Genomic DNA, 27,270 nt, shown 5'->3' on the forward strand with positions numbered 1-27,270 from the left:
CTTCTCACTCTTATATAGTCTTCAACCCCAGTGGCCATCTGGGACTGCAAGGGAGCCTTGAGGCTGGGTGGTGATGCACATTTCCCACCCTGGATTTCTGGTGACCATGGAGCTGCTTCAGTTTTGGCTTCTTTACTTCAGCTACCTTTTAACTCTATTGTATTCTAAACCACTGCTGTTTTGGATTTGGTGCTTGCCATAGCCATGCCTGGTCCTCATGGATAGACATGGGTAATACCCATGGTTGAGCGTGGTTGAGAGGAGTCAAGGGTTTGTGTAATACCTGGCAGCCAAATGTACCTGCAATGATAACTAAATTTCATCTCAGTCAGATTAGATAAGCACATGAATCCAGGGCTAAGTCATGCCTTTTGGATCCCCTGTTCTGAAAAACACAAGAGTTCTGTTGTTCCTCTCTTTATAAAAAGCCTTCTACCAAGTCCCTGCTTCGCCTTCTGAGTCACTGAAAGAAATCTAATTCTAGCTTCCCTTCACAAGCCAGTGGTTCCACCTCTCCATCTTCCCTGACAAAAGAGCTCCTGGACATGGATACCTAGAAGAACCTGTTTACTCACTATTCCTGCCTGTAAAACAGATATGCATGCCCATATCCATTCCCTTTCTATAATCCACTTGAGACATAACATCCTCTTTCATGTCAAATTTTTAAAATATTAAAAATTGGGGCACCTGGGTGGCTTTGTCGGTTATGTGTCTAACTCTTGATTTTGTCTCAAGTTGTGATCTCAGGGTTGTGAGATTAAGCCCTACATCAGGCTCTATGCTCAGAGGGGGAGTCTGCTTGAGATTGAGATTCTCTCTTTGACCCTCTGCCCCACCACCACACACACATTCTCTCTAAAATAAACAAACCTTTTAAAAATAATAAAATATTACAATTAACTACAATAAACAGGTTTCTTATCAAATGCTTAGTCCTAAAAAAAGAAAAAAGTAGAGGGATCCAATTCATGGGTAATTTGTTCACCTAGATACAAAAGAAAAGAGGAGAGCTTTGTCCTAAATCTGCACAAGTACAATTTTTTGACTGGTTGTAGTACCAGGTGGTAAGCAAATATTTTACCCATGAACAGTCTCTTTTATTGGTCTTGTTCCTTAACTCAAATACATCCCACATCCACTCAAGTCACTGAACTGACAGAAGCATTACAATGTAACAATTAAGCCAGCTGTGGAGGCAGGCTCCCTCCTGTTTAAATCTCTGTTCTCCCACTTAGTAGCTTGGTGACATTTTTTTTTTTAATTTTATTTTTTCAGTGTTCCAAGATTCATTGTTTATGCACCACACCCAGTGCTCCATGCAATACGTGCCCTCCTTAATATCCACCATCGGGCTCACCCATCCCTCCATTCCTCCTCCCTTCCAAAACCCTTAGTTTGTTTCTCAGAATCCACAGTCTCTCGTGCTTTGTCTCCCCCTCCGATTTCCCCCAATTCACTTTTCCTTTCCTTCTCCTAATGTCCTCCATGTTGACATTTTTGACATATTCTTACCCCTCCCTCTCTCTGGTGACTATTTTCTTCATCTGTAACATGGGGATAATAGCACCTACCTCACCAACTGATAAAATCATTGCTGAGTGTCCTAAAGTGATTATTAACACTGAGAAAATACTGTAACATCTTACTTAGTTCACATAACACAGCCAAAAAAGCTAGTTAGACTACTACTGAGTATACAGTAATACAGAATACCAGAGCCACCAGAAAGCACAAAAAGTTGATTTATTATTTCTGACAATTGCATAGTAACCTTTAATTTATTCCTAGCATCACAAATCTAAAAGACACCTTTGCTCCTCAATTAAAAACATATACTCTGAAAATTAACTAGGTAGTTTTTAAACATTTAATGATTTATAGAATATCTTAAAAATCTTTGCCAGGCTAGAGATTAGCTTTACCTTTATAAATCTCCACACAAAATGAACAAATCAAGGCAATCAGATTTTCTTTTGTTCAACATTTTTAAATACCACGCTTTGTTTCCTTTGAAAGATTTTCATCCATCCATTCAAAAATATTTTGAGGCTCAACTGCCCATTCAAGACAGAATGAGAGAATTTTAGAAAATCTGAACTAAGCACTGTTTTGACTGAACTGAAGCAAGAATTCTATCAGGGTCCTTGTGGGCCTCCCAGTCATGCCCTTCCGCAGATATGGAACCTCATCTTTGTTGGTCATCACACCTGCTATATCTAAATGTGCCCACTTAGGATGAGTCACAAATTCTTTCAGGAATGCTGCAGCTGTACATGCTCCTGCAGACCTAAAGAGAAAGACAAAAATCATTTTTTAACCCCATGTAAACGTTCACTGAACACTTCCATTAACTTTCTATTCTCACTAAGTAGCTTCTATGACCAGAAAGCAAAAGTCAAGTTTATGAGATTAAGAGCGTAACCCAAAACCACTTTCAGAATATTTATTTTCAGACATAGCTTTAAGCAATAAAGGATCAATTGTAGATTCCTCTTTCCCATGGTAATGAATTCACCTGTTTTTCATTTCTTTCCCTTATGATTTGTTTAAAATGACTTTTGGCCATAAAAACCTGCAAAATTTTGAGCACCAGATGGAAAAGACCTTGAAAATTGAAGACATTTGAAATTAGGGCTTATGAGCACTGTATCAAAAGGAAATTGGCTACACTTTCTGTGAAAGGGCATAAAATTTAAAGTGGTCATTTTGGTAACCAGTGATTGTAAAAATGTACCTTTATAGCTCCTTTTACATACCTATATTTTCCAATGTTATTAACATCAGCAAGTTGGCAATCTACAACTTGTCTTGTGTAATGTTCAAACAGAGGCATCCTCCAGACACGGTCCCCTGTTTCAATACTGGCCTGAAGAAGAAATAGGTACAACAGTTGGAGAGTGCAAGGAGCAAGCTCTGGTTAAATTCACGGCACTGAAGTATTCAATACTGGAAAGCCAGAACTGTTCTGACCTCTAAAAAAGGAAACTATGCAACCGGGTTCAGAAACATTTCAGTTAATCAAAAGATTTACTGAAGAATTATAAACGAAACCAGGGATGTTATAAAACACTCCACAAATCTGTAGGGCATTTGCCAAAATCAATTCTTACAGATGTCAATTTACAGTAAGATGGTATTCAGCAGTACATCGACTTTATGGGATTGATTATGGGGAAACGGCCTTTGTGATACTTGTCAGCTCAGCGTGCTAAGGAATACCTGTCTGAAACTGCATCACTGAAGACCAGAACCCAAGACCAGGTGACCTTATGTATTTGCATAATCATACACACACTCATTCACATTAATCAGTTACTGAATCTTGACAGAGCACCACCAGGTGTTGGGGCTACACAGAAATTTAATATCTGAGCCATCAGAAGGCCCAGAGGCTGGTAAAGGAAACAGATACACAGACTGTTTTAATATACTGTGGTCAGATAGAAGACCCAAAAGTGCAAAGTCAGGAAGCAGCAACAGAAGCTGTTATTTGGAGTCATGAGTAAACAGCAGCTCGATCAGCCCCAGTGTTGAAAGCAGCTACCTCTGGGAAGATAAGACTGTAGACTGTTGTAGACTGCTGACTGGTACTTAAATGTTCATGCACACAGAACTTTGATTTTTTTTTTTTTAAAGCTTAAATTTTAAAAAATCAGCACTGTAGGTGCTTAATAAAGAGGGACACTGAATGCATGACAGGCCAGAGGAGAGTCCCCTGCCCAGCCTGCACAGAGACAACTGAGCTGAATGTCACAAGGGTTAGGCAGGAAGGGTAAATTTAGGACCATAAACTAACATCAAAGATGTATTCAAGGACATTCTGGATTTGTCTCTCACTGGCAGGTAGTAAGCTCCTGGAGGTACCAGAGGGAGCTGTCTCATTACCAGGCTGATACACAGGGTCTGGAGCTTAGGAAAGAGATGGGAGCAAGCAGCAGAGAGGTGCTAGCTGAAGCCACTGGGCTTCCCCATGAAGAAGGCAGTGGTGGGGAGGCAGGGAGAAGAGAATGTGGTCTAGGGCCGGAACACCCACCAAAGGGGAAGATGAAGGAAAAAACTGGCAGAGGCAGCTAAAACAGAAATCAGTGAAGCAGCAAACCAGAGAGATGATCACAGCAGACTGGGGCGTCACCAAGAGACTGGAGTTGCAGGCTGCCTCCAGCCAGGCTAAGTAAGGCTGAGTGGGGTGAGCTGGGGAAAGCCGCAGGCAGTGGGTAAAGGAACTGGGGAGGGGGTGATAGGAGCTTGCTGTCTGGAAGAGGTAGGCTAGTTATGAACAGTGTGCAGAAGGCATAGAGCATAGCAGTCAGAAGACGTCCTTATCACCACCCACAAATGGATCAGGACAAGCCCTACTTATTCACAACAAGCATTCACTAAAGGTCATCCCTTCCTTGACAAAGCTGTTCTCATAACATTTTCTACCACGGGGAGTCTGCACAATGGCCGTGGTTCTGTGAGTCACTTTCACATCATTCTGAGGCCACAGGAGGAGAGGAGAAATGTGGTATCTATCATTTCGGAACATTTATAGAGAACCCAAAACACACTGAATAGAGTGTACTGTATTTTCAATTCAAAGGCAAATCTATGACATAAAAATCACTTTAACACGGGGGTAATAAAACAGTAAAAATTATTATTCTACTACAACAATTCAATCATATGTCATTTTAGTCTCTACCTATTATTCCTACCTCAAATAGTTTGTTCCACAGCCAGGACGAATTGGTGAAGACCCCAGTGGCACCAGACCCCAAAGCTATGTCCATGGCACCTGCAAGACACAAGGCTTCAGGTCAGTGTTCAGTCTCTCCAGGTATGATGGGTTTCTCTGCTGCTGAAACCAAAACTTCACCCTGTAATTTGATTTTAGTATCTGCTTCACTTTCAAAACTAGAGAAGCTTCAGAAATCCTTACTGTATTTAATATCTTCCTACTTTCTCAACTAGAATTCAACTTCAATTATTAAGGAAAATGTAAAAAAGGAAACAATACCAAATATCATCAGTAACCTCATCCTCAGCATAACTGTTACATGTTTTTAATATTTCCTTCCATATTTTTTCTGAACTTTTAAAAAACATAATTAAGACCATACTGTTCATGTCCAAGTATGTGTTCTTCCTCTTATGCTTCGTCTTTTAGAAACAAATGTTACAAAGTAGTTTTAATGATCTTAAAAGTCCATCGGGTAGAGGTTATCAAAATTCACTTCCTATGGGACATTTAGGCATCTCTAATTCCTCAATATTTTTAATCACATCTGTAAATATCTGCTATTAAGATTCTCTGCCCCTTTTTCTTTTTTTGGGAAAAAAGTATTATTATTTTATTGTAACATACTTGTTTCATCTGCATTTCCTTCTCCAACAAAGGTGCCTCCGTTGGTTGACTTCTCTTTTTACATTTATGTATGTTTTTTAAAGATTTTATTTATTTTTTTGTGAGTAAGAGAGCATGAGAGAGAGCACAAGCAGGGGGGAGGGGCAGAGGGAAAAGGAAAAGGAGACTCCCCACTGAGCAAGGAGCCTAATGCGGGACTCAATCCCCAGGCCCCTGGGATCATGACCTGAGCTGAAGGCAGTTGCTTAGCCAACTGAGCCACCCAGGCGCCCCTATATTAATATACCTTTAAAAATCAAGTTAAAAATCCAGACTTCCAGGTTCTTTGCAGGCACACATTCCTGAATGTCAACCACAATTAGGTGCTGCAGCTCAGCGCCTCCTCTGGTTCTGGTATCAGCTCCCAACAGTTTCCTTTGTTACTCCCCCGGCCCTGTGCAAGCTCCGGGGCAGGGATCATGTTTGATTCCTAAGTATGTGCTGAGGGCCTAGCACACTGGAGCTCAGTATTTATGCAAAAGGAAAAACAAACCCCACTATCTTTCAGTAATAGGACACTCCAGGAACATCAGAGGAGACACCACAGAAGATAAGGGAAACTTTATAGTTTTCACAAGTCATGTCCAGGTTGCTTTTTTTTTTTTTTTTTTTTTTTTAAGATTTTATTTATTTGACAGAGAGAGTGAGTGAGAGAGGGAACACAAACACGGGGAGCTGAAGCAGGAGAAGTAGGATCCCTGCTGAGCAAGGAGTTCGATGCAGGGCCTCATTCCAGGACCCTAGGATCACAACCTGAGCCGAAGGCAGACACCCAACAACTGAGCCACCCAGGCACCCCTCCAGCTTGCTCCTTAATCCTTAAGTATAGCTTTGCATGGTGGCTTCTCATGCACTGCTTATTAGCATCTCCCCCAACAAAAATGGATAGTTGAAAATACAATTATATACACTGTTTTGTAGACTTTTTTAACAATAAACAAAACTTCCCATATCCTCCCATTTCTTTGAAATTGGCATCACAGGTTGTAGGACATGCAGTGAGTGATCCCCTAGATTTGCATGTCTGTGGGTAAATATTTGCACACATTTCTGACTTAAGGAATACAGAAGAGAGCCATCGTTTCATTTTGTTTATCTTGGCTAACCCCACCAGCCACACACACACTACAATTACACAGACTCTCCAGGGAAGGGAGCAACACGTAAGAAATCCATTCCTGTGTGTCACGAGGGCACTGAATTGTATATTTTCTCCAAAAGTCACAAGAAAATTACATTAATAGTTGGTTAATCATAAGGGATGTCAAACCGTTGATCATTTAAAATAAAAAGTAGTGACCCATTTGTAAAACCCTGTGATTCTGCATGACATTTGGGCAGCTCAGTCTGTCTGGTCATTTGTTCCTTAAGGTTTTGTTACTCTCTACCTCCCAATTCTCTCTCAAGCCTATCCACGTCTCCCTACTGCTAGTGCTACCATCATCATCCACAAACTGGACTGCAGTAATAATGGTCTTAAAAACCAACAACAACACAAACTTCTGGGAATTTCCAAATACACATGAAGAAAACAGTATAATAAATGCAGATACCTATTAATCAGCATCAGCAATTACCAACTCCTGGGCAAACCTGTTCCATCTACACCCCTGCCTGACAGATGATTTTGGAGCCATCTGCACATACTGTAGCATTTGTCTGTAACACACACTCTGTGTCTACATACACACTCACGCATCTGCAAGAGTCAACAAGCACACTGCTCACTGCCTAGCTGGCCTGCCAGTCCCCTCAGGCCCTTCTCCAGGGCATTCTGCACACTGCCAGCCCTGGCCCTTTCTCGGCACAAACATGATCTTACTGTCCCCATAGCTTCCTGCTGCACTTAAGCTCGGGACAAACCCCAGAAACACGTCAAGGCCAAGCTGGGGTCCGGTGCCTCCTAATGCTGACCTTGTGCGCCCACCCCAGTCACACTGTGCTCTTCCCAGTCCATTTGCCGTTATCCTCACGCCCCTAAGTGAAGGGCGCCCTCCTCTGAGATGCTCTTTCTTCCCTCCTCCACCCAGCGATGCTTCCTCTTTCAGATCCCAGCTCAAGAGCAGTTCTCAGCAAGATGCCCCATCTTCAAGTAAGAATGTGATATCCTCTACTAAAGCAGTAGATGTAAATATTTAATATGATCCCAATTGAGATCAAGGCTCTAAAGCTGATTTCACTACATTCTTTAGAAAATGCTCTATTTTCTACATACAATGACAGAACTGCTATCATCACCAATTTCAGAATTACCAATAGCAGGGACCTACTTTCTATATTCTTTTCCAAGGCCCATATGGAGCCAACGGTGCTAACTGATCAAGTTACCAGAATTGTTATAGTCCCACAGAAGAATCAAAGCTCCAAGGAAGGTGCTGATGTCACCACTCTTTTTTGATCCTAAATCACAACCATGCATGAGGAAAATGAAAACAGGCAGCACTACTGAATGGCCATCCCCTGAAAAAGCCACGGCTCCTACGGTCTGGTACAGGCCTGCCTTTTCAAGGACAATGAACAGTGGTTTCATGTCTGCCAGGCCAGGGCCATCACCCTGTATCATCTCATCTCATCTGCACAGAAACTCCTCCTGTCAGTGAGGCATTATTATACCCTTTTTTTATGGATGAGACAACCTTGGCCTTGTCCAAAATCACATGCTATTATCTTGGCTAACATGTTTATCTTGTTGGTCTTGCAAGACCAATTTAAGATCAGGGCCTCCATCTCTAAAGACTGTGTGTACTTCCTCCCACCATGAACCTGGGGTTGCAAAGTGTTTCTTATTCTCCCCTTTGATCACAGCAACCAGAACTCAGAAGGGGCTCTGTGAGTGTGTGGGGAACTTCAGCCAGGCCAACACCCGGGCAGTGTAAAGGCTCACCCATCAACTTGCTCTTAATAACCTGGGGCCAACTTTCCCATCCTCAGACTAGGGGGAAAAAAAAAAAAGGGAAGGGAAGGGGGCTATGATTTCTTATTTACAGAAAGGGTATACTACCACCCACCTCACCACTGCCCCCCAACCACCAGTCTCAGCACCCCCAACCTCCAGCTCCCCTTTGCTAGATCGAGCAGGGAGAAAGACGACCACAAAAATACTGTAATGCTGGCTCAAAAAAAAAAAAAAAAGGACTCCTAGCAAATCTATGCACTCTTGTTAGAGCCCCATAAAAGGAAAAACATGAATTGATTTCTGCTATAATAAAGGCTCTCATGAGCAGAGGACAAATACCCAAAAGATTTTTTTTAAAAATCTGAATTTTAATCTTGAAAGTGGCAGAGACAGAAACAGAATGAACCCCGGAAAGAGAACTGTTAGATGAAAGACTACTACTGTTTGCCACCTGCAGCAAAGCAATGCCTATTGTCATCCCTCAGGGAATGAGTTCAGGACTCACAGGCCCAGTGGGCTACTAGCCTTCCTTTAGCCAATGTCTGCCACACGCAGGGGCTGAGTTAAAGAGGCTTCCTAAAAACTCCTCCTGAACTCCACTACTCTGCTAGGGTAACACAGGTTCCTAGATTCAGTGCCACAAGGGGGGGTCAGGTAACTTGCCCATGGCTGAAGGGCTGTAAGAGGCCCAGCAGGAGACAGCGAGCTGATCTGGACATTATGCCTCACCACCTCTGTTAAAGGAGGACCTTCCCACCCTCCCCACCATGTTTTTGTTTCTTTATAACAAGTACAGAAAGTTCAGAAAACTCAGCTAACATCAGATACACTGTGATTAATACAAACAGCTCCTGATTTGGGTATCTATCACTAATATCTTCAGATCTGTATCAAACAGCACTCATACCACAAAACACCTCATTTGCAGAGGGGACTCTGGATGGGCTGAGGTAACCTGCTTGTTATTTTTTTAGAGTTGCAGCCTGGAATATTTTAAAACAACAAACCTAATTTTTAAAACAGTTGACAGCTGCAAAACAATTCCCCTGGTGAAAGATATTTGAATGCAGGTGGAACGAGCCAACTTTCAGAAAAATCATGCCTTGAGTTACGGTGCGCACCCTACACCAATGAGTGTGGCTTTTTTCAAACAAAGGCAGAAAAAGCACGCATCTGACCTGTCAAGGTAGCGGCATTTATGATGATCTTTGGGTTAAAGGTGTGTGCATAACAAAGGGCATCAGCCAGAATAAGCCTCCCCTCGGCATCGGTGTTATCAACCTGAGAAGAGAAGGGTCGAAAGAGTTAGGGTAAGAAAACACATGCCTACAATATCAACACAAGATACAACACTTCAAGTTAAAAGTGAGGAAAGCCAACGTGACACTTGCCAGCATACCAAAAACATATGTATACGTAAATTAGAATAGGAATCTATTTAATCTGAAGAGCAAATATAATTTAATAATCCCTGTACACAGAGCTGATGCCCAAATGCTCATGACTTTGGAAGCAGAAATAAATAGAAAATGTCCAGCCCATTGTACCAACAAGTACCTAGCAGGACCAAAGGAACATTTCAGAATTTTCTGAAGACAAAGAGGCTAAAGAGTTTGGAAGGTTACAGCGAGGTGGCAGTCCAGCTCTCCAGACAGAAGAACCCTTGCAACTTCAGCAACTTTGTAAAGTTGTTTAAAGTAGGCTCCACACCCAGCATGGAGCCCAACGTGCGGCTTAAATTCATGACCCTGAGATCAAGACCTGAGCTGAAATCCAGAGTCCCTTCTTTTAAACAGTGGCCAGGCATTAGGGGCAGTGTGTGCACGCATGCAGGTGCCCCAGCAGAAGACCCTGCAGCCACATCCCTGGGGGTGCAGAGTCCATGACTCAGGATGGTGTGCTCCACCCAAACACCAAAAGGGAAGAAGTTAATCTTGCATGGCACAGGTCTAGCTCTAGAAAACTGCTCATACTCTTCCTGCCTGGCCATGCTGTGCAAGGCCTGCTGCAGATTTGTGGTAATTTGTGTGCATGGTTTACAGGAGGAAGAATAAGCTAGAGAAAATACTTCTAAAATTCCCATGAAGAAATACTTCTGACTTTGTATGAACTCCCTGCAATGAAGATACCACCCTCCCCTAAATGGAGCCCATGCTCCGCTTCCATTCAAGGTGTGCTTATGTGGTGACTCTAGGATCACCAGAATGGGCAGGGCTATGTCTGGCATTCACACACCTGTATGGTCTTCCCGTTCTTGGCTTTGACGACATCCCCAGGCTTGTTCGCTCTACCACTGGGCATATTTTCACAAAGAGGGGCCAAACCTATTGGAAAACCATATATGAAGGAACATGGAATGTGCTGGGTCCACACTCAACACCCAACAGACCCAGGCCACTGGTGGGCCATCAGAAGTATGCCACAGACACCCAAGTGATCAAATGTAGCATCACCAAGGACCCGACTGACATCGTGTGCGCCAGCCACAGGAAATGCATGTGTTTAACCAAAGAGTCTAGCCAAATAATCCAAATTGTGGACCATCACAAGACAAGCCTGAACTCTTCAAAACTGCCCATATCATGAAGGAAGAAAAGGGCAGGAAAAACATTCCGGATTTAAAAAAAAATAGGGACCTGGAAACCACATAAATGTGTGATCCTTAACTGGCTCTTAGGTTTCAAAAATAAAAACGAGTGTGTTTGTGTGTGTGTGTACACAAAATGAACATTTTTGCAGACAACTGGGAAGTCTGAATTAGATGACTGTATCAGTCCCTGGGAATGATAATGGTATGGTCATTACACAGGATGTCCTTGTTCTCAGCAGACAGACACATGCTGAAGCCTTCGGGAGTGACATGGCATGTCTGCAACTTACTTTTGCAAAACAAGACTAGGATACTGGCAGGGAAGGGGGAGGGTGCATGTGAGACAGACCTAACGGACGTGACACCAGGGAAGTCATTAACCAGAGCCTCCCCCCATCCCCACACTCCTCTGAAACATGGCAAACTCCCAGCATTGTGTCTGGCATCTGGAGCTCCACGAAGAGCTGCTGAGTACTGAACACTTTTCCTGTCTCACGCATTTTCTGTACATCCTGCCTCGTAATCAGCCACAACCCCTATGAGACAATCACCGCATATGCCAGCAATGCCCTTCCACCCTGACTACTGAGCATTTTTCACTGGAGTAAATCACAGACTTGACATTATGTGCCCCTGCCTGCTAAATGCTTTTTGCACAAGTACCAAAAAATCAATTCTAGCTACAGCCCGTGGCTGCAAAACACATTTAACTCAATCAGTTCAGACAAGACAACACTTAGCTCAACAGCTTCTGCTTGATGAAAACCACTGCTTGGTCTTTTCAGGTTAGAGGAAACCATGTCTGCTGTCTGTTCCGTCAGACTCCCCAGGGCACCCCCTTTGCCCCCTCACCTATGATGTTAATGGGCAGGTTCAGCTTGGCAGCAGATACGATGGCCGAACAGATTGTGGCAGCTCCTCCCATGTCTGCCCTCATGAGGTCCATATTTGCAGAGGCCTTGATGGAGATGCCACCACTGTGGGAGAAAAGGACAGTGTGCAACATCAGTGGCAACAAAGAGGACCCAAATCACTTCCTTAAGAGTGAATATATAAACAGAGGCACTATCCCCCTTGCAAAGAAAATTCAAATTTCTGAATTGAGAATCCGAATGATTTCAACATTTTAAAAGAGGATATTGCAAACTTTGCAAAAATATAAATGGGTCTCTTAGCTCATTTTATTTCTTTTTGAATGAAATGTAAGTCGTGTCAGTGGAAATATTACTATATCATGCGATCTGTGCTGCTCAAATCCCGTCTCTGTATTTGCCCATTAACTCCTGACACCCACATAGACTCGTTTTTTTCAGCAAATTTTATGAATTATCAACTTATTGAACCTGAGGGTCATAAACTGTTAGGGAAGCAAAGCCAACAAGCTCAGAAGACTGGAAGGATCCCCTTCAAGCTATGGGACAGAGGGACACCCCTAAGGTGTGCTTCATCCTGCCGACAGCAAAATACAACCTGAATCAGGCAGACGCACAAGGAAGATGCTCACCAGGGGCGCCAGGGGGCTCAGTGGGTTAGACACCTGCCCTCAGCTCAGGTCATGATCCCAGGGTCCTGGGATCAAGTTCCCCACCAGGCTCCCTTTTCAGCGGGGAGCCTACTTCTCCGTCTCTCCCCTGCACCCTTGCTCGTGCTCTAACACGCCCTCTCAAATAAATAATTTCTTTTAAAAAAAGAATGAACCAAAGAAAAAAGATGCTCACCCAAAGCCTTAAAGACAGTGCTCAAATGTGAGAGCTCTGAAGGGTTTCAGTTTTAGCAAAAACCCAAACTACTCCCCCAAGCAGGCTTCTTTAACTACCTAGTGACTTCTCTGCTTCCAGTGTGTAAGAGTGCAGAAACCACTTGCTTCATGGGCTGGGCTTGGGGCCCGGGCTCCAATGGCTGGGTTCTGAGACCTGCTGCCAACCTGCCCTTGTGACTCCAGAGTCTACTCTCTGCACGGAGGTCTGCTTTCCTTAGAGATTAAGTCCTGATTCTCATTCACCTCAGAAGCCCCTGATCATGGGATGGCTGTCAATTACACCTAGAATTAAAGATGATCCACTGGCTCAGAATAAGGAAAGAAACACACTCTTGGTTCAAGAGGTCCACAGAGAACCCCAAGGGGGCGGGGGGGCAGGGAACACACCAGTACATGAGGTTGTTCTGTCTACTCACTCTTACTCTCCCTAAGCAGGGCTATGGTTCAAAGTAACTGCCAATCAAAGAGCAGCAGTTATCACTGCGCACCTTTTAGATCCCTCTCAAATCCATCCGTTTCTTTTCTATTGCATCCATCCTGGTGAGGCCACCATCATGTCACTGGGGTGTTTGCCATGGCTGCTGTAAATCAGGTCTCCCTGTATCAGTCTTACCCCCCTCATTTTATTCCTCACACAACTACCTTTTTTACCAAAATAAAAAATACCTACCTCAACAAACATCCTGGTAGCCTTTGTGTATGTGTATGTGTGTGTGTGTGTGTGTGTGTGCGCGCGCGCATGTGTGTGCATATAAAAAATCGTAAGCTAATTCTAAAACTGGTATGTAAATGCAAAGGATGCAGCTAATGTAATTTTAAAAAAGAACAGCAAAGCTGGAGAACCCATATATCACTACGTATCAAGACAAAGCTGTACTCATTAGACACTTGGTCGCAAGGTCCTGGGGGAAGGACAGAGAGGCCAGAGTTAGGCCCACAATAATATGGCCAACTGATTTAACAATGGTGCAAGGTAGTTCAACAGAGAAAGGATAGTCTTTTAAACAAAGTTTTGCAACAAATACACATCCATATGGAAAGAACAAAAAAGAAAAACCACAATGCTTTCGACAGCATGCACAAAAAATCAAAATGGATCAGAGCTTTAAATGTTAAAACCCTAACACTTACAGAAGAAACAGGCTTTCCTTAGCTAGAGAAACCCTTCAGTTACTTCAATTATTCTTAGAGCAAAGTCCAAAATGCAACTGGGCCCAGAACCACCCAGCTCTGCCCACCTCTCCAGCCACTATGTGCTTCCTTCCCTGCTATACTCTGCTACAGTCACTCTCCCATCTCTCAGGGCCAGGAGTTCCCTCGTCCTTCCCACCTTGCAGCCTCCACCAAGCTCTTCCCTGCACCTACTCCCTGCTGCACTAACTCCTCCTACCATTCCCACTTTTTTTTTTTTTAAAGATTTTATTTATTTATTTGACAGAGAGAGAGAGAACACAAGAAGGCAGAGCAACAGGCAGAGGGAGAAGTAGGCTCGACTCCAGGACCCTGGGATCACGCCCTAAGCTGAAGGCAGCTGCTTAACCGACTAAGCCACCCAGGCACCCCTACCATTCCCATCTTCAGCTAAACCTGTAACACCTTTAAGGAAGCTTTCTCTAAACCCAAAGACTACGTCAGGTTTCCTTGCTAAATTATTCTCATAGCACAAATTCAAGTATGGATTAGTATTAACCGTAAGTTTCATACTGAGCATTAATGCTGCACCAAGATATTAGCTCCAGGGCGCCTTGGTGGCTCAGTGGGTTAGATCCTCTGCTTTCGGCTCGGGTCATGATCCCAGGGTCCTGGGATCGAGCCCCGCATCGGGCTCTCTGCTCAGCAGGGTGCCTGCTTCCCCCTCTCTCTCTCTGCTTGCCTCTCTGCATACTTGTGATCTCTGTCAAATAAATGAATCTTAAAAAAAAAAAAAAATAGCTCCAGACAGTATAAAATCTTCACAATTAGCAAGACAATTAAAAACAGCATAACTTTCACTCCAATTTTTATTTGCTGTTTTGCTTTATGACAGACACGTAAGTCTTATGTCTATGATTGCCGATGGATGTAACTTAAAATCAATATGCATAATGTGAACAATATGAGCTTGAATCTTTTAGTGATGGGCTACAGAATGATTGTTTGGAGACCAATGCTTTGAAAGAGAGAAGGTGGACCTCTGGGTGGAAGACGGAGGAGGCTAACATAAGGAAGACACTGTTGGCCTCCAGCTCTGCCTGGGCTGGGTCTCACAGCACCTGCAAGCATTCCTGCAAGGACTGCACTCATTCACATTTCAGGCAGAGCATCTGAATGGGTGCACACGTGTACTGGGGACACCCAGATTTTATGGATCCATACAAGCATTTTCCAAAGTAGTTTCCATAGACCATGAGTCCCAAGAGAACTAAATTCCCTCTAAAAGGATGCCTAGAAAACACTATATTCTGTGCCCTGAGAAGTCCTGTAGTTAAAAAACAAACAAACAAAAAAACCCCACAACAAATAGCTCAGGTGTTTTATCTACTTTAGTTTTTGCCCAAGTAATCCTTTTTAACCCTTGTGCTTAATTAGCGGCCAGTGCCTCCCACGGGAAATAGGGACCTACACCACCTCCTCCACCTCAGCTTCTCCTTGTTTGGAATAACCAGTTCTCAATTCTAAAACATACTTATGGTTCAGTAAGATTAATGGGAGCTAGGTTGGTCGGCTAAAGCAAGCAATCTGAAGCAAGCAAAGGGGCAATGCCACGATCCAAACAGCTGTCTCCTATTATCCACATGAAGGAGCTTTAATATCCATACAGGAAAATCAACGTGTACAGTGGGAAGATCTTAAGTCATTTTCAAGACAGACATGAGTTTGACATCCGACTCTATGTATGAGTTACAGGGCTCTGAGCACATTACTGCACCTCTCCAAGCCATGCTTTCCTTACCTATAGAAGGTCTGCCTAACTCCTAGGAGTATGATCAAGGATAACACATGTAAGATGCCTAATAGACTCTCTGAGACACAATAAGCATTTTACAAATGGCAGCTTAATATATTTAAAGTAACATATAAGCCTGGAAGGGACAACATGCTTGTGAAGCAAACTTTAAATAAACGATACAAGTACATACAGCGCATTCACCAAATGCAAAGCACAGAGACATAAAGAGGTACCTGTCAAAGGTAATTCCCTTCCCAACGAACACCAGGGGTGCTTCGCTTGTATTGGGGCTGCCTTTGTAGTGAATTTCCAAGAAGACTGGAGGCTCATCAGATCCTTTGGCCACACTCAGGAATGATCCCATTTCCTGTTCCTCAATCCAAGATTTGGGTCTATGGGGCAGAAGAAGAGAAAAAAATCAACATGTTTGGTTATCTCTATTTCAAAATAACTTAGAAATTCTTATGTAAAACTCTTAAAATGTATACACGTGTTAATGCTTCAATTATCACATCCTACTTGCTTTCTGTACATTCTTGGGCCACTTGATTCTAGGCCTGTTTCCTCATCTAAAAAAATGAGGCTGGGGCACCTGGGTGGCTCAGTCGGTTAAGTGTCACGGCCGGCGCAACAAATCGACCAGGAACGTGAGGGTAAGAGGATGAAGAAAAGAACTCGAGAAGCAGAGAGATGGGGGCAGGAGGAGCACTGAGGAGGATGTCCAACAGTGCTAAGTTTATGCAAAGCATTAAGGCCATATATATAGTGATATTACCATAGGAGAAGCAATACATCTTTGTCTAGTTAAACAACCACGAGTTCCCATAATAAGTTTCACAATTGACTATAAGCAGACCTCGTGATGCCAAATGGCTGATGCCAGTACAATTGTTCTGTACTGATACAGCAAATCTGAAAGTAATTTATGGGCTGTACTAGGGCAGCAAGGACCAGCCATGAACTTATGACCCCAACCGAATTGTTCTCATCTGTTTAGCAAGCGTGTGGGAAGTCACGTTGGCGAGCACACAACACACAGCACAGACCCTTTCTCAGGGCTACTCGACTTTATCGACCTAAGCCTTTTGTTCGGCTATTCAACCTTTAAAGGAGGCACAAGTCAGGGCCTGGTTTGGTCCTCGTCTCAAGCCTTAACGTGGCCTCCCACAGTTAAGCCTCTGCCTTCAGCTCAGGTCATGACCCCAGAGTCCTGGGATTGAGTCCCATGTCTAGCTCCCAGCTCAGCGGGGAGCCTGCTTCTCCCTCTCCCCACTGCTTGTGCTCTCTTGGTATCTCTCTCCCTTGCTCTCTCAAATAAAATCTTAAAACAAACAAACAAACAAACAAAAAACCCAAAAAACGAGGTCCATGATAAATCTGTCAAAAGACAAGCCACCGAATTACCAAGAGAATTCACCTATAACGTACAATACAATGTTAGGTAACAGGACAGAGTCAGTAAGTATTTATTGCTTGATTTGTTCCCCCTAATCTACTGATCTCTATCTAAAGATTTCATGTAAGATAAAGTTAGCAAAGCTTTGAGACCATAAAGGATGCAGTTTCTGGGTGCAGTGCTTTATTTTTTGTATTTCTAAAAATGATTCAAAAAACCAACCGATAAAAACAAAACAAAAACAAAAACAAAAAAATCCGACAAAGCTACAGTCCAATGACTGGACTAAAGCATCACAATTCTTTGCGGTTTCAGAGTTGCTGGAATTTGACCTTTTCAACACTGCCACACTACTTCTCACAGCTTCAACTGCAGTCTGATGTCTGCTTGAAGTGGGAAAACCAGTAATTACTTAACAAACACAGGATCACCAGGGGTGATCCCAATGGGACAGCGTGTAATGCTACCCAGGAAACAGATGCCGTATCACTATTCCTGGCAGGTGAGGGGTACGAAGGTCTTTGTATTGAATTCTGGCCATAAGAACTAGGCCAGGAGAGAAATCCTACACTCCCAACAGGCAAAACAGAAAAACACCACACCAAGGAGTGCTCCTCCTACACTTGCCCAACCATTTGTTACAACTATTAAACGTGAAAGGTGTATGTATGCTCTTATCCTTGTGTTAAGCCACAAATATTACTTCAGAGAGTGAAGAACATAAAAACAGAAGGGATGACAATGAAAACACCACTTCAAAAGCAGCAGGGTTGTATAACGTGGGTATTTTAACCACAAACTCCCAGTACTTGACGTACTTTATGAAAGCCCTGGTCTTCTGAAAGTCCCGTCTGTACTTCTCTGACTTAGAGCCACCTACACTAGAGCAGGTTTGGTGCAGCTTTCTCTGTTTAATGGGTTAAACCCTGCCTGCCTGACTTGCCTCATCCCTGCCTGAGCCTTCCCTTGGCTGGCTCACAAGCCCTGGCAGTTTCCCAAGGGGCCACTGCACACGAGCTTCTGCATCTGAAATGTCCCATCCAACTCTCTTTCCATGGCTAACCTCTGTGCAATCTCTCAGACCCTGCTTAGGCCCCATTTTCGTTGGCAAGCCTTTCTGGCTCTCCCAGAACCCTCCTAGACTAGGATCCTCTGCATACCCCTTTTCCCTGCCTATTCCTGCTTATAAGCTCCTCCTTTCTTTTTTTTTTTTTTTTTAAAGATTTTATTTATTTATTTGACAGAGAGAAATCACAAGTAGGCAGAGAGGCAGGCAGAGAGAGAGGAGGAAGCAGGCTCCCTGCTGAGCAGAAAGCCCAATGTGGGGCTTGAACCCAGGACCTGGGATCATGACCTGAGCCGAAGGCAGCGGCTTAACCCAGAGCCACCCAGGCGCCCCAGCTCCTCCTTTCTTTGAGGGCAAAGACCACCACCCCCAACCTTTATATGCCAAACACCCAGGCACACACAGGAAATGCCCTCACAGGTGTGTAACCACACAGTCACTGTTTGCTAACATAAAACAGCTCTGGTGTCTCCTCAAATAAGAACAGTCCTTGCCAAAACACCTTTATGGAGACTAAAGCTTACCACAGGTTAAATATGTGCCATTCCAAAAATGTCATCAAGCTCTAAGTCCTTTGTTTTCTATAAATTACACATTTTTATTCACTCTGTCGAGACCACAGGGATTTTCCTGAGAAGTGTGAACTGTGGTCACAATTAAGCACTGAAGAAGCCTTTTAAGTGCAAGCTCCCTTGAGATACAACATTGGACATAAAGAACTATTTAGGTAAAGCAAGTATCTGTTGATTCTTTTTAATCCTAAATCCCCCAATGCTCAGACCTGGTTTGCATTTAGGGTTATGGGGAGATCGCCGGAGGATAAAGGAAATGGAGGGGCAGGCATCTACATCCCCCAGCCCAGCTGCTGACAATGACCACTCGGGCCTGCTGGGGAAGCCAGCTCTAGAACTGAATCTGGGAGTCTACAAGACACAGATTCTCATTTCATACCAACTTATGAATGCTGTGTTCTTTATTTCTGTCAGAAAGAGAAAAAACAGAAGGAGCTCACCCAAAGGAAACATGATACATAAATTCCTCAACAAACAAAACAGAGTTACCATTTGATCCAACAATTCAACTTCTAAGTACACACACTAGAGACACCAGAGTACGTTCACACAAAAAACGTACACTAACACTCACAGCCCTATTACTCAAGGTATCCAATAGGTAGAAACAACCCAACATACACCAACTGATGACTGCAAGCCGGGGGGCGGGGGGGTGTGAGGGACAAGACAGAAACAAAGAGTGCTTGCTAATGGGTACAAAGTTCTCTTTGGGGTAATGAAAACGTTCTAAAATTGATTGAAGTAATGGTAGCACAACTCTGTGAACACAGTAAAAATCGATAAGCACCCCCCTTTACGTGGTATTTATACTGTATGCTTTGTGAATTGTATTTCAAGAAAGCTGTTACAAACACACACACACACACACACACACACACACACACACACACACACACAGTATATACTGTGAAGTCAAGGTGCTTGTTCAAAGGTATGAAAAGAACCTCAAATTAAGCCCTTATCCTAGCTTCTCTGTGGCTGCCAATGGGTCATCTTATCTCCCTGGTCTTGAGTCACTACTCTGAATACTAAGGGTGCTGGACTTTTAGGAACTCCAACACTCCTACCTGTAACACCCTGAGTCTATGACAGGACCCTTCATTACCTGATGTGGACCTCTGTTTTACTACTAGCACTTTTGAGATTCTTCTCAATAATTTCAGCAAATTTAGTTGGCGTCATCTCATTGGCTGGAGTCTCCATCAAGTGGCGTGCCAAGTTCTGCCCAGAAGCAAAGAGGACACCCTTCTGCCAGGCCTCCTGGTCCCCACTGGTGGAAGAAAGCAGAAGATCACTGTCAGACAACCTCTCAAGATACTGTGTTGCAGCTAGGAGGGCTCTTACCCTAAAAAAACAAAAGGGGAAGATCCCAAGTGCAAAATGGACACACGGAACCTGGATCTTTCTCTGCTCTGACCCAGGTAACAGGTCCCAAGAGCTAGAAAACAGGGCCCTGGCTGAGCCAAGTTAGAGGAGGGAAGCATTTCACATTTCATGTGCATGAAAAAGGGTAGACTGATGGTCTCCAAAGTCCTAACTCTAACACACAAACCCAAGGAAGAGGTTTCCATCTTTCCAACAGCCCACTGTGTCCTCCTTCACTGCAGCAGGGATGAGGCAGCCCCCAGTGCTTGTATGGAGCAAGCACACTCAATAGTCCCAAAGTGAAAGTGAAGGCCTTTCTACCTTCTTTTTGCCCAGGTCAGGGCTCTGAACACAAGTCCACCAAAGGGCAAGGACCAGCTTGCAAAGAAAAGATACAGGCACGCGTGTCATGACCTCGGCTCTTCTTAGGCACAACAGGAATTAATTTGCCATGTGCTGCACACTTGACAGTGTCTTTCAATCATAAAAGCCCTGACATTGGCATTACAGCTCTACTGAACAAATGAAGAAAGTGAAACAGAGATTTTGGTCACTTCGCTGAGGTTACTCAGCTAGCAAGTAGGAGAGCCAGGATTCAAAGCCAGGCTGAATGGTAGCAGAGCTCTCATTTCAAACCACCCCCTCACAGCTGCCAAACCTCAGGCTATATCAAGACCCCACTGTCCTCACAGTGCCATCTCCTGAAGGTCCCACCTTTGTCTATCCCTGACGGCAGAGGCTTTATCTCCTAGAACCCAGGACAGATAGGGCCGCAATGTAGTAGATACTCAGTAAGGCTGCTGAAAAATGACTCTCCTCACAAGACCATGAGGGCAAGAACCCTACGAGCCCTCTATCTGTTTACCTTGGCATCTGACACAGTGCCAGCAGATGCTGGCTAAATGGAAATTATTCATAACAACACTTGCTGGGACCTGTCACCTCATTCCTCCCTCTTTGGAGAGCTGACTTGGTTTGGCTTCCCAGTAACCAGCAAGCATGGAAGGGCCTAGGAAGCCATGGGTTGAAACCTGCACCTGGCGAAAGCCAGGAGCAGAGCATAGGGATAGTCACCACACTTGTAAAACGGCTGAGGTGACGGGGGCGGTCCCAGACAAGCTGTGTGATGTGCCCAGTGAGAAGCAGGGAGCTCCTAACCAAACGCCCCACTATCTGAATGTCAGGAAATGCAAGCCTGATCTTGGTTTTGTTCCAGCACCTTCCATGGAGCTTCGCAGATACGACAACCTTCTTCTTCTGCTTTAGGTCATCATACTCGTAGAGACCAAGCACCGCTCCTTCCGCAGCTGCCTGGGCATCTCCACAGGGATCCACCTCCACAGAAGAGATTTCCAGGTCTTGAACCTGCCTGCACCCCGCTTCAGAAGGACAGAGAAAAAACAGAAAAAATGGGAGTCAGTCAGAGGCAACCCAATAGCGGAAGGCAGAGGCATGGTTGTGGGCTGAGAAAATAAGAGATCTGGGGTTCCAATCCCACTGGCACTTGACCTCTCTGAGCGTCCTTCTGTAAAGTGAGCCTGTGTCCACACACAGGTAGTGGGAGGACTGACTCACAGATAGAAGGGTTGGCCCGGCCCCTCATAGAACGGGCCCTCAGAAGCAGCTGCTATTACTGTACAACTTCTGAAACACCAGAATTTCCTGACAAAGCTTTCCGGTCACCAAGAGCAGGCCAGATTAAAAATGGGAGAGGAATGATGACACTGAAATTATATCCACAGAACTGAGTAAAGTCCATTAGTAACAAAGCATTTTATGAAGATCAGGTCAGCAAAAAAAAGTCCCAAATAAAAGTTATGAATGAATCACTCAACATGAACTTTGAAAGCAGATTTAACAAGGAGAGATGTTATCCATGGGGCCAAAGATCAATCAAGCTAATGATCACTGCCTCAGCAATGTCTCTCAAAGAATCTCTGACCAATGTCTCTCAAAGGCCTCATTCTGCTGCTCAGCCCCTAAGTGACTCAGTGGCATCTACCTCAACGTGTAAACCATGCACGTGGCAAACTGGGACAGACACCTACCTCCAGTAACGAGTAAGAAACAAGCACCCCACACTTTGCCCCCATTTCCTTTAATTTTAAGAAAGAGGATTCTACATCATTTAAGCCAAGCAACACCAGGTTTGTATTATAAAAGGGAAAAAAATCCACCATAACTTTCTGGTAAAAGAGAGCTCTAAGGTCTATAATGCAGGAGGCAATAAGTAAATGGTCGCAAAACCTCCAAACACAAGCTATGGAAATATCAAAACTAAAATTTCAAAAGCTGACCTTCTGTATCTACGTTAAGGTCAGGCATACATGTAAGGGAAACTGAGCATTTGCTCAGGTGAGTGTTTTCTCTGAATGTGGTGGAACGTGGTGATGGATATAAGCACCAAGCGAGCGGAAAGAGACCATCTTAAAGAGGACATCCTCGAGCCTCTCCATCAACCTTGAACTTCGGAAGTGCAATCACCTGCAACAGCGACTCTGATGTTTTCTTTGCCTTCATGCCAGTTTTCCTGGTCATCAACTCCAGCTGCCTTTCTGCCGAGGCCGACCACCACCACGCTGGGGAAGTCCTGTTCAGCACATGCACAAGATCAACCCCTTCATGTCTTTACAACATCCATTTCCAGCAGGGAAGGGTCTGGGAGCTCCCACACAATTACCTTCACCTCCTCATAGGAACCTCCCCATGAAATTTGGTTATTCTGTTCTATTTTACCCTGTATTCTTGGTAAAACTGTACCATTTGCGGGTTTAGATATTTTATTTATTTATTTACTTATTTATTTAACAGACAGAGATCACAAGTAGGCAGAGAAGCAGGCAGAGAGGGGAAAGCAGGCTCCCCGCTGAGCAGACAGCCCAATGCGGGGCTCGATCCCGAGACCCTGAGATCATGACCTGAGCCAAAGGCAGAGGCTTTAACCCACTGAGCCACCCAGGTGCCCCCCATTTGTGTGTTTAAAAGGTAGAGTAAGGATAATCTTGCAAATAATTCTATGTAAGCCTGTGCCACAACTACGGAAACTGAACAAAGAAAGCTCACAGACTGCAATGCAATGCTTCTTAACAGCCAACTGTCTCTTCACAATCTTAAGTAATATTTGTGGCTTAACACAGGGATAAAAGCATACACACAATCAGATACAAAAATTTTCTAAATGACTGTGCAGTCACAGTACTTGGCACTCAGGAGGGGCTCACCAAGGCTTTGCCAAATAAAAATTTATCCTCATCTTGGGCGCCTGGGTGGTTCAGTGGGTTAAGCTGCTGCCTTCAGCTCAGGTCATGATCCCAGGGTCCTGGGATCGAGTCCCGCATCCGGCTCTCTGCTCAGCAGGGAGCCTGCTTCCCTTCCTCTCTCTCTGCCTGCCTCTCTGCCTACTTGTGATCTCTGTCAAATAAATAAATAAAATCTTAAAAAAAAAAAAAAATTTATCCTCATCTCATACCTCATGCAGACCATAAAAGGTTCGGGTTTTGCCTGCTTTCAGAGGAGGTCCAGATCTAAAACAAGAGGAAATTTTTGTTTTAAAAACTAGTTGTCTCTGCTCCTTTGGAAAGTGACATATATATACCTTTCACGTTATTACAATACTCTGCCGCTTCTGTGAATTTGCTGCATTTATGTTTTTATCAAAATACAGATTTTTTCAGATGCAGCACTTCTCATTCTAGCTCAAAAATCATTTAGGAAACTTCCACATGGGATTTAGTACATACTTCTTTGAAAACAACTACAGAAAGCAATGCCTTGGGTGGGTAATGTGTGGCTACAGAGGGGGGACAGAGCACTGGATGAAGGCTAGCCCCGAATCTCCCATCTTTTGTTAACGGCCAAGCTGACAGCAGTGTTCAGCAGGCAGGCTCTTGGGTGCAGGGGGCGGGGGGGTTCTGTACAGATGGGATAATGGGCAATTTCCAAACAAAACAGGTGGCAAAGAATAATTATAGCCAAAAGACTGGATGCCCTGATGCCACAGCTGACAATTATTTGTAGGAAGGCCAGGCTGTACTGTCCTCTAACAGTGGATTTGGATTAATGAATTAATTACTGTCTACTGGTGAAGGACTGGGAATTGAGAAGGAATGCAAATTCTATTACTCTGGTATTAGACAATTACTGTAATCATCAGACTGTATTCCAACAGGTTATCTATAATCCAAATAATATATACTTGCAGTGGCTTTATGCTGACACTTCCCCTTCTGCCAAATGTGGCCAACAGCTCAGAAGGTGCTAGAAACTCCAATTTTTCTGTACTTCCTCTAAATTATAGCTAATCTGAGTACTCTCAGTAGCAGGCCCCACCCAGATTTACTGAATTAGAATCTGTAGTCTAACTATACCCTCAAGGGATTCACTTGGAGACTCTGAAAGTCAAGGCACACCAAGAATGGAGCTGTACCATAAACTGTTTTGAACTAGTCCAGGGACTAGGATGAGTGTGGGATGAGGAAATCTGGTACTTTCCAGATCTTTCTAGGTCGGTCTCTCACAATCTGTTTCTGATTTTGAAGTGGCCTGACTTCCCAGAATTGCAGACTCACCCCTACTGAAAGGCAAAGTACCAAAGTACATTCCAGGGGCAAATACTTTCACTTCCACTGAGAAGATAATAGCCAACTGACTTCCATTCATTTTTACGTACTAACAATAAAGCGCTGAAAAAAATTCTCTTTCGATTTCAGGACATTTTAAAACCTGGAGCCCATAGGTGAATACTTACATGTTCAAAATTTCTCTCAACTTTCCAGACACCAATTTATTGAAATTCTCTCCTGCACTCGTGAACTGTGGCACATCATCTTCTTTGTCTTTACTATAGATTCCTAAAACAAGACCCTGAGAAAGAATAAACAAGAAAAAACAAGTATAATTAGAGATCGCCGGGAGACTCAGAGTTCCCCACGTTCCAGAAGCAGCAAATAATTCCACCCAAACTGTGTTCCCCTCAAGGACAAAGCCAAAAAAGAAGCAGGTGCTGGGCAGTCAATTACACTTACATCCTGCCTAAATGTTCCTGCCAAAGCAAGACTCCCAAGTAGTACCTGTCCTGGGTCTTCATAGTGCCTCCCAAGAAAGGGCTTTCAAAGCATAAAGGGTTTCCTTTACTTCCAAACAAAGAAGGGCAGAAAGGTGTTTTGTTTAAGAAAACAAGTCTGTTTTTAACCAAGTTAGACCACAAGGGGATTCAGAACATGCCACCCCAAAATATGCCACTTCTTACCTAAAAGCAGGTGAAAAAATTGCCTGTAAGAAAGGTGCTCTCCCTGTACTAAGAAGAGAACATTCTTATCCCCAGAGACTGGGAATCAGCACCAAAATGGACCCACACAAACAAACCTACTAAAATAATCCTTAACTTCCATTAATCTCCATACTTCAGTCACTGTCACAAAATTTCCTGCCCCAGCCCAACCCCCTCTGTCTCGTCACATCCCAACAACTGCTCATTCTCTGTTTAAAAAGGTATACAGGCTGTCAGGCCTCGAGGCTTACGGGTGGGTCTTCATTCTCCTTTCGAAGATTCCCATCTCCATGTAAAAATATCAAACAAATTTTGTACACTTTTCCCTGCTAACCTGTCATACATCCCTTTAATTCCCAGGTCCAGCCACAGAAGCCTGCTGAGTAGAAGGAAGTTTTCCCTTCCCTACGATCTCCAAATGCAAATCTCAGGTATTCTGGGATGCCACCACAGTAAAGCCAATGGCTGCACTTGCCAATACAAATATGCACTCTGGCCAATTCCTAGGCTGAAAGAAGGATGCATCTTCACAGAGAGGCAGCAGGGGCAGGAATAGAGCCCTGTGCCCAGCATTTAGCAGCTTATCCTGTCACGCCTCAAACAACTGAAAGAAGGAAGCCAACCTGGGAATCACTATTTGTCTTTGCACAGCAATTTTTAACTTTAAAATGTTTTCTGCCTTACAGCAACGCTGTGAGGTGGACAGAACACGTACTCTTCTTCCCACAGACCAAGAGAGAGAAGAAACCTGGTCTGATCTACTAGCCCATGTCCACCAGAACTGAGCAAGAATCTTGATTCCTTCGCTGACAATCTCACCACCTTTCCACAAAATCACACTGGTACTTGGAGCAAACTGCTCTTTCTCTTCTTCATCAAAAAGATAATTCTTCTTTGGTGTAAATTTTCCAGATTCTAATTTTCCTAAGATTGCCCATTGCCCGGAATTCGGTGGAACCAAGTGGGGAACTAAGGACACAGGACCCAGCTGTCACCTGGAAAGGATGTTGCACAATATTGGAAAGAACACAGGACAAGGCATCTGGTCCCCCTGCCACCTGCGATACTGCTGGAGGCCTGAGCTCAGTCCCTATCTAGAATATTCCTTGCCAGACAGAGCCATTTTCTTCTGGTCGGTCCTTAAGCATGATACCCAAGCTTGTGGCTTCTTCCACAGAACCATTCACCTTTCCAGATCCTCCACATCCCAATAGGGACCTTCATAATTTTTTTTAGTTCAATTAGATGGAAAACGCTTTTCTCCTGCAAGACGCTCTCCTTCTAATTTCACAAAGATATGGGTCCCTGTGCAAAGCCCTTTTCCCTAGAGAAACGCTATTTTTCCTCTAGAAACTCGAGCAATTAATTTGGTCCCGGAGGAGCTGTTGACCTTCCACTTCAGGGGAGACTGGGGGCGGGGGGTGGTGAGTGGAGTCCGAGACCGGCCGCCTCTGGGACCTTAGAGGACGCTGCACCTCACCGAACGCGGGCTCTGTCCTAGCTACGGTGGCAACACCACCGGCACTGTCCTTTCCTGGGGCACAGCGTGGGCTAAACAAAACAAGGACTCAGGACACCGCAAAGAGTGCGAGCTCAGGACACGGTGGCCGCAGGTTATCACTCTCCCTCGGCCGGAGTTCGGAACCTAGCTCCCTCCGCCGCGCCGCGCCGCCCCCCCACCCTCCGCAAGCAAAGGATGGAAGAACGGACACCCTCGGCAAACAGCTTGGGGGATGGGCAGCCCAACGCCACCTGCCCGGGCCAAAGCCCAGCTCGGCAATGCCAGGGAACTTTTAAGCCGGGTTTTCGAACTTGGCGCAGAAGCCAAACACCGCGGTCTCGACCACCCCTCGAAGCTCCGGTCGCCCGGAGCGGGACTCCTGTGACAGCCTCTCACCTTCGTCATGTCTGCGGCGGCGAGACCCCGTGCCCAGAAATGCTTCACGCCCAGACGTCGGAGGAAGACTCGCCCGGCAGCCGGAAGGGGCAGCAAGAACATCTTCCCAGCTCAGCCCCGGCGCCGCCCTCCAGCGAGC

At 44.5% G+C, this 27,270-nt stretch overlaps 1 protein-coding gene across 1 annotated transcript; it reads right to left on the bottom strand.

Annotated features, from left to right (window-relative positions):
- Positions 1-1,727: 1,727 nt before the first annotated feature.
- Positions 1,728-27,270, bottom strand: LOC111148961 (leucine aminopeptidase 3). Its single transcript, XM_022505806.1, has 13 exons — positions 27,132-27,270; positions 24,713-24,828; positions 23,435-23,489; positions 22,450-22,555; positions 21,185-21,344; positions 19,706-19,870; positions 15,797-15,955; positions 11,728-11,852; positions 10,521-10,609; positions 9,464-9,566; positions 4,701-4,780; positions 2,760-2,869; positions 1,728-2,290 (listed from the first exon to the last, which is right to left on the bottom strand). The coding sequence occupies exons 1-13, from the start codon at positions 27,231-27,233 to the stop codon at positions 2,101-2,103; spliced, it is 1,560 nt and encodes a 519-aa protein (XP_022361514.1). The 5' UTR covers positions 27,234-27,270; the 3' UTR covers positions 1,728-2,100.

Source organism: Enhydra lutris, unplaced genomic scaffold (assembly GCF_002288905.1).
Source record: "Enhydra lutris kenyoni isolate GAN:26980312 unplaced genomic scaffold, ASM228890v2 scaffoldscaffold21, whole genome shotgun sequence".
Lineage (NCBI taxonomy): Eukaryota > Metazoa > Chordata > Mammalia > Carnivora > Mustelidae > Enhydra > Enhydra lutris.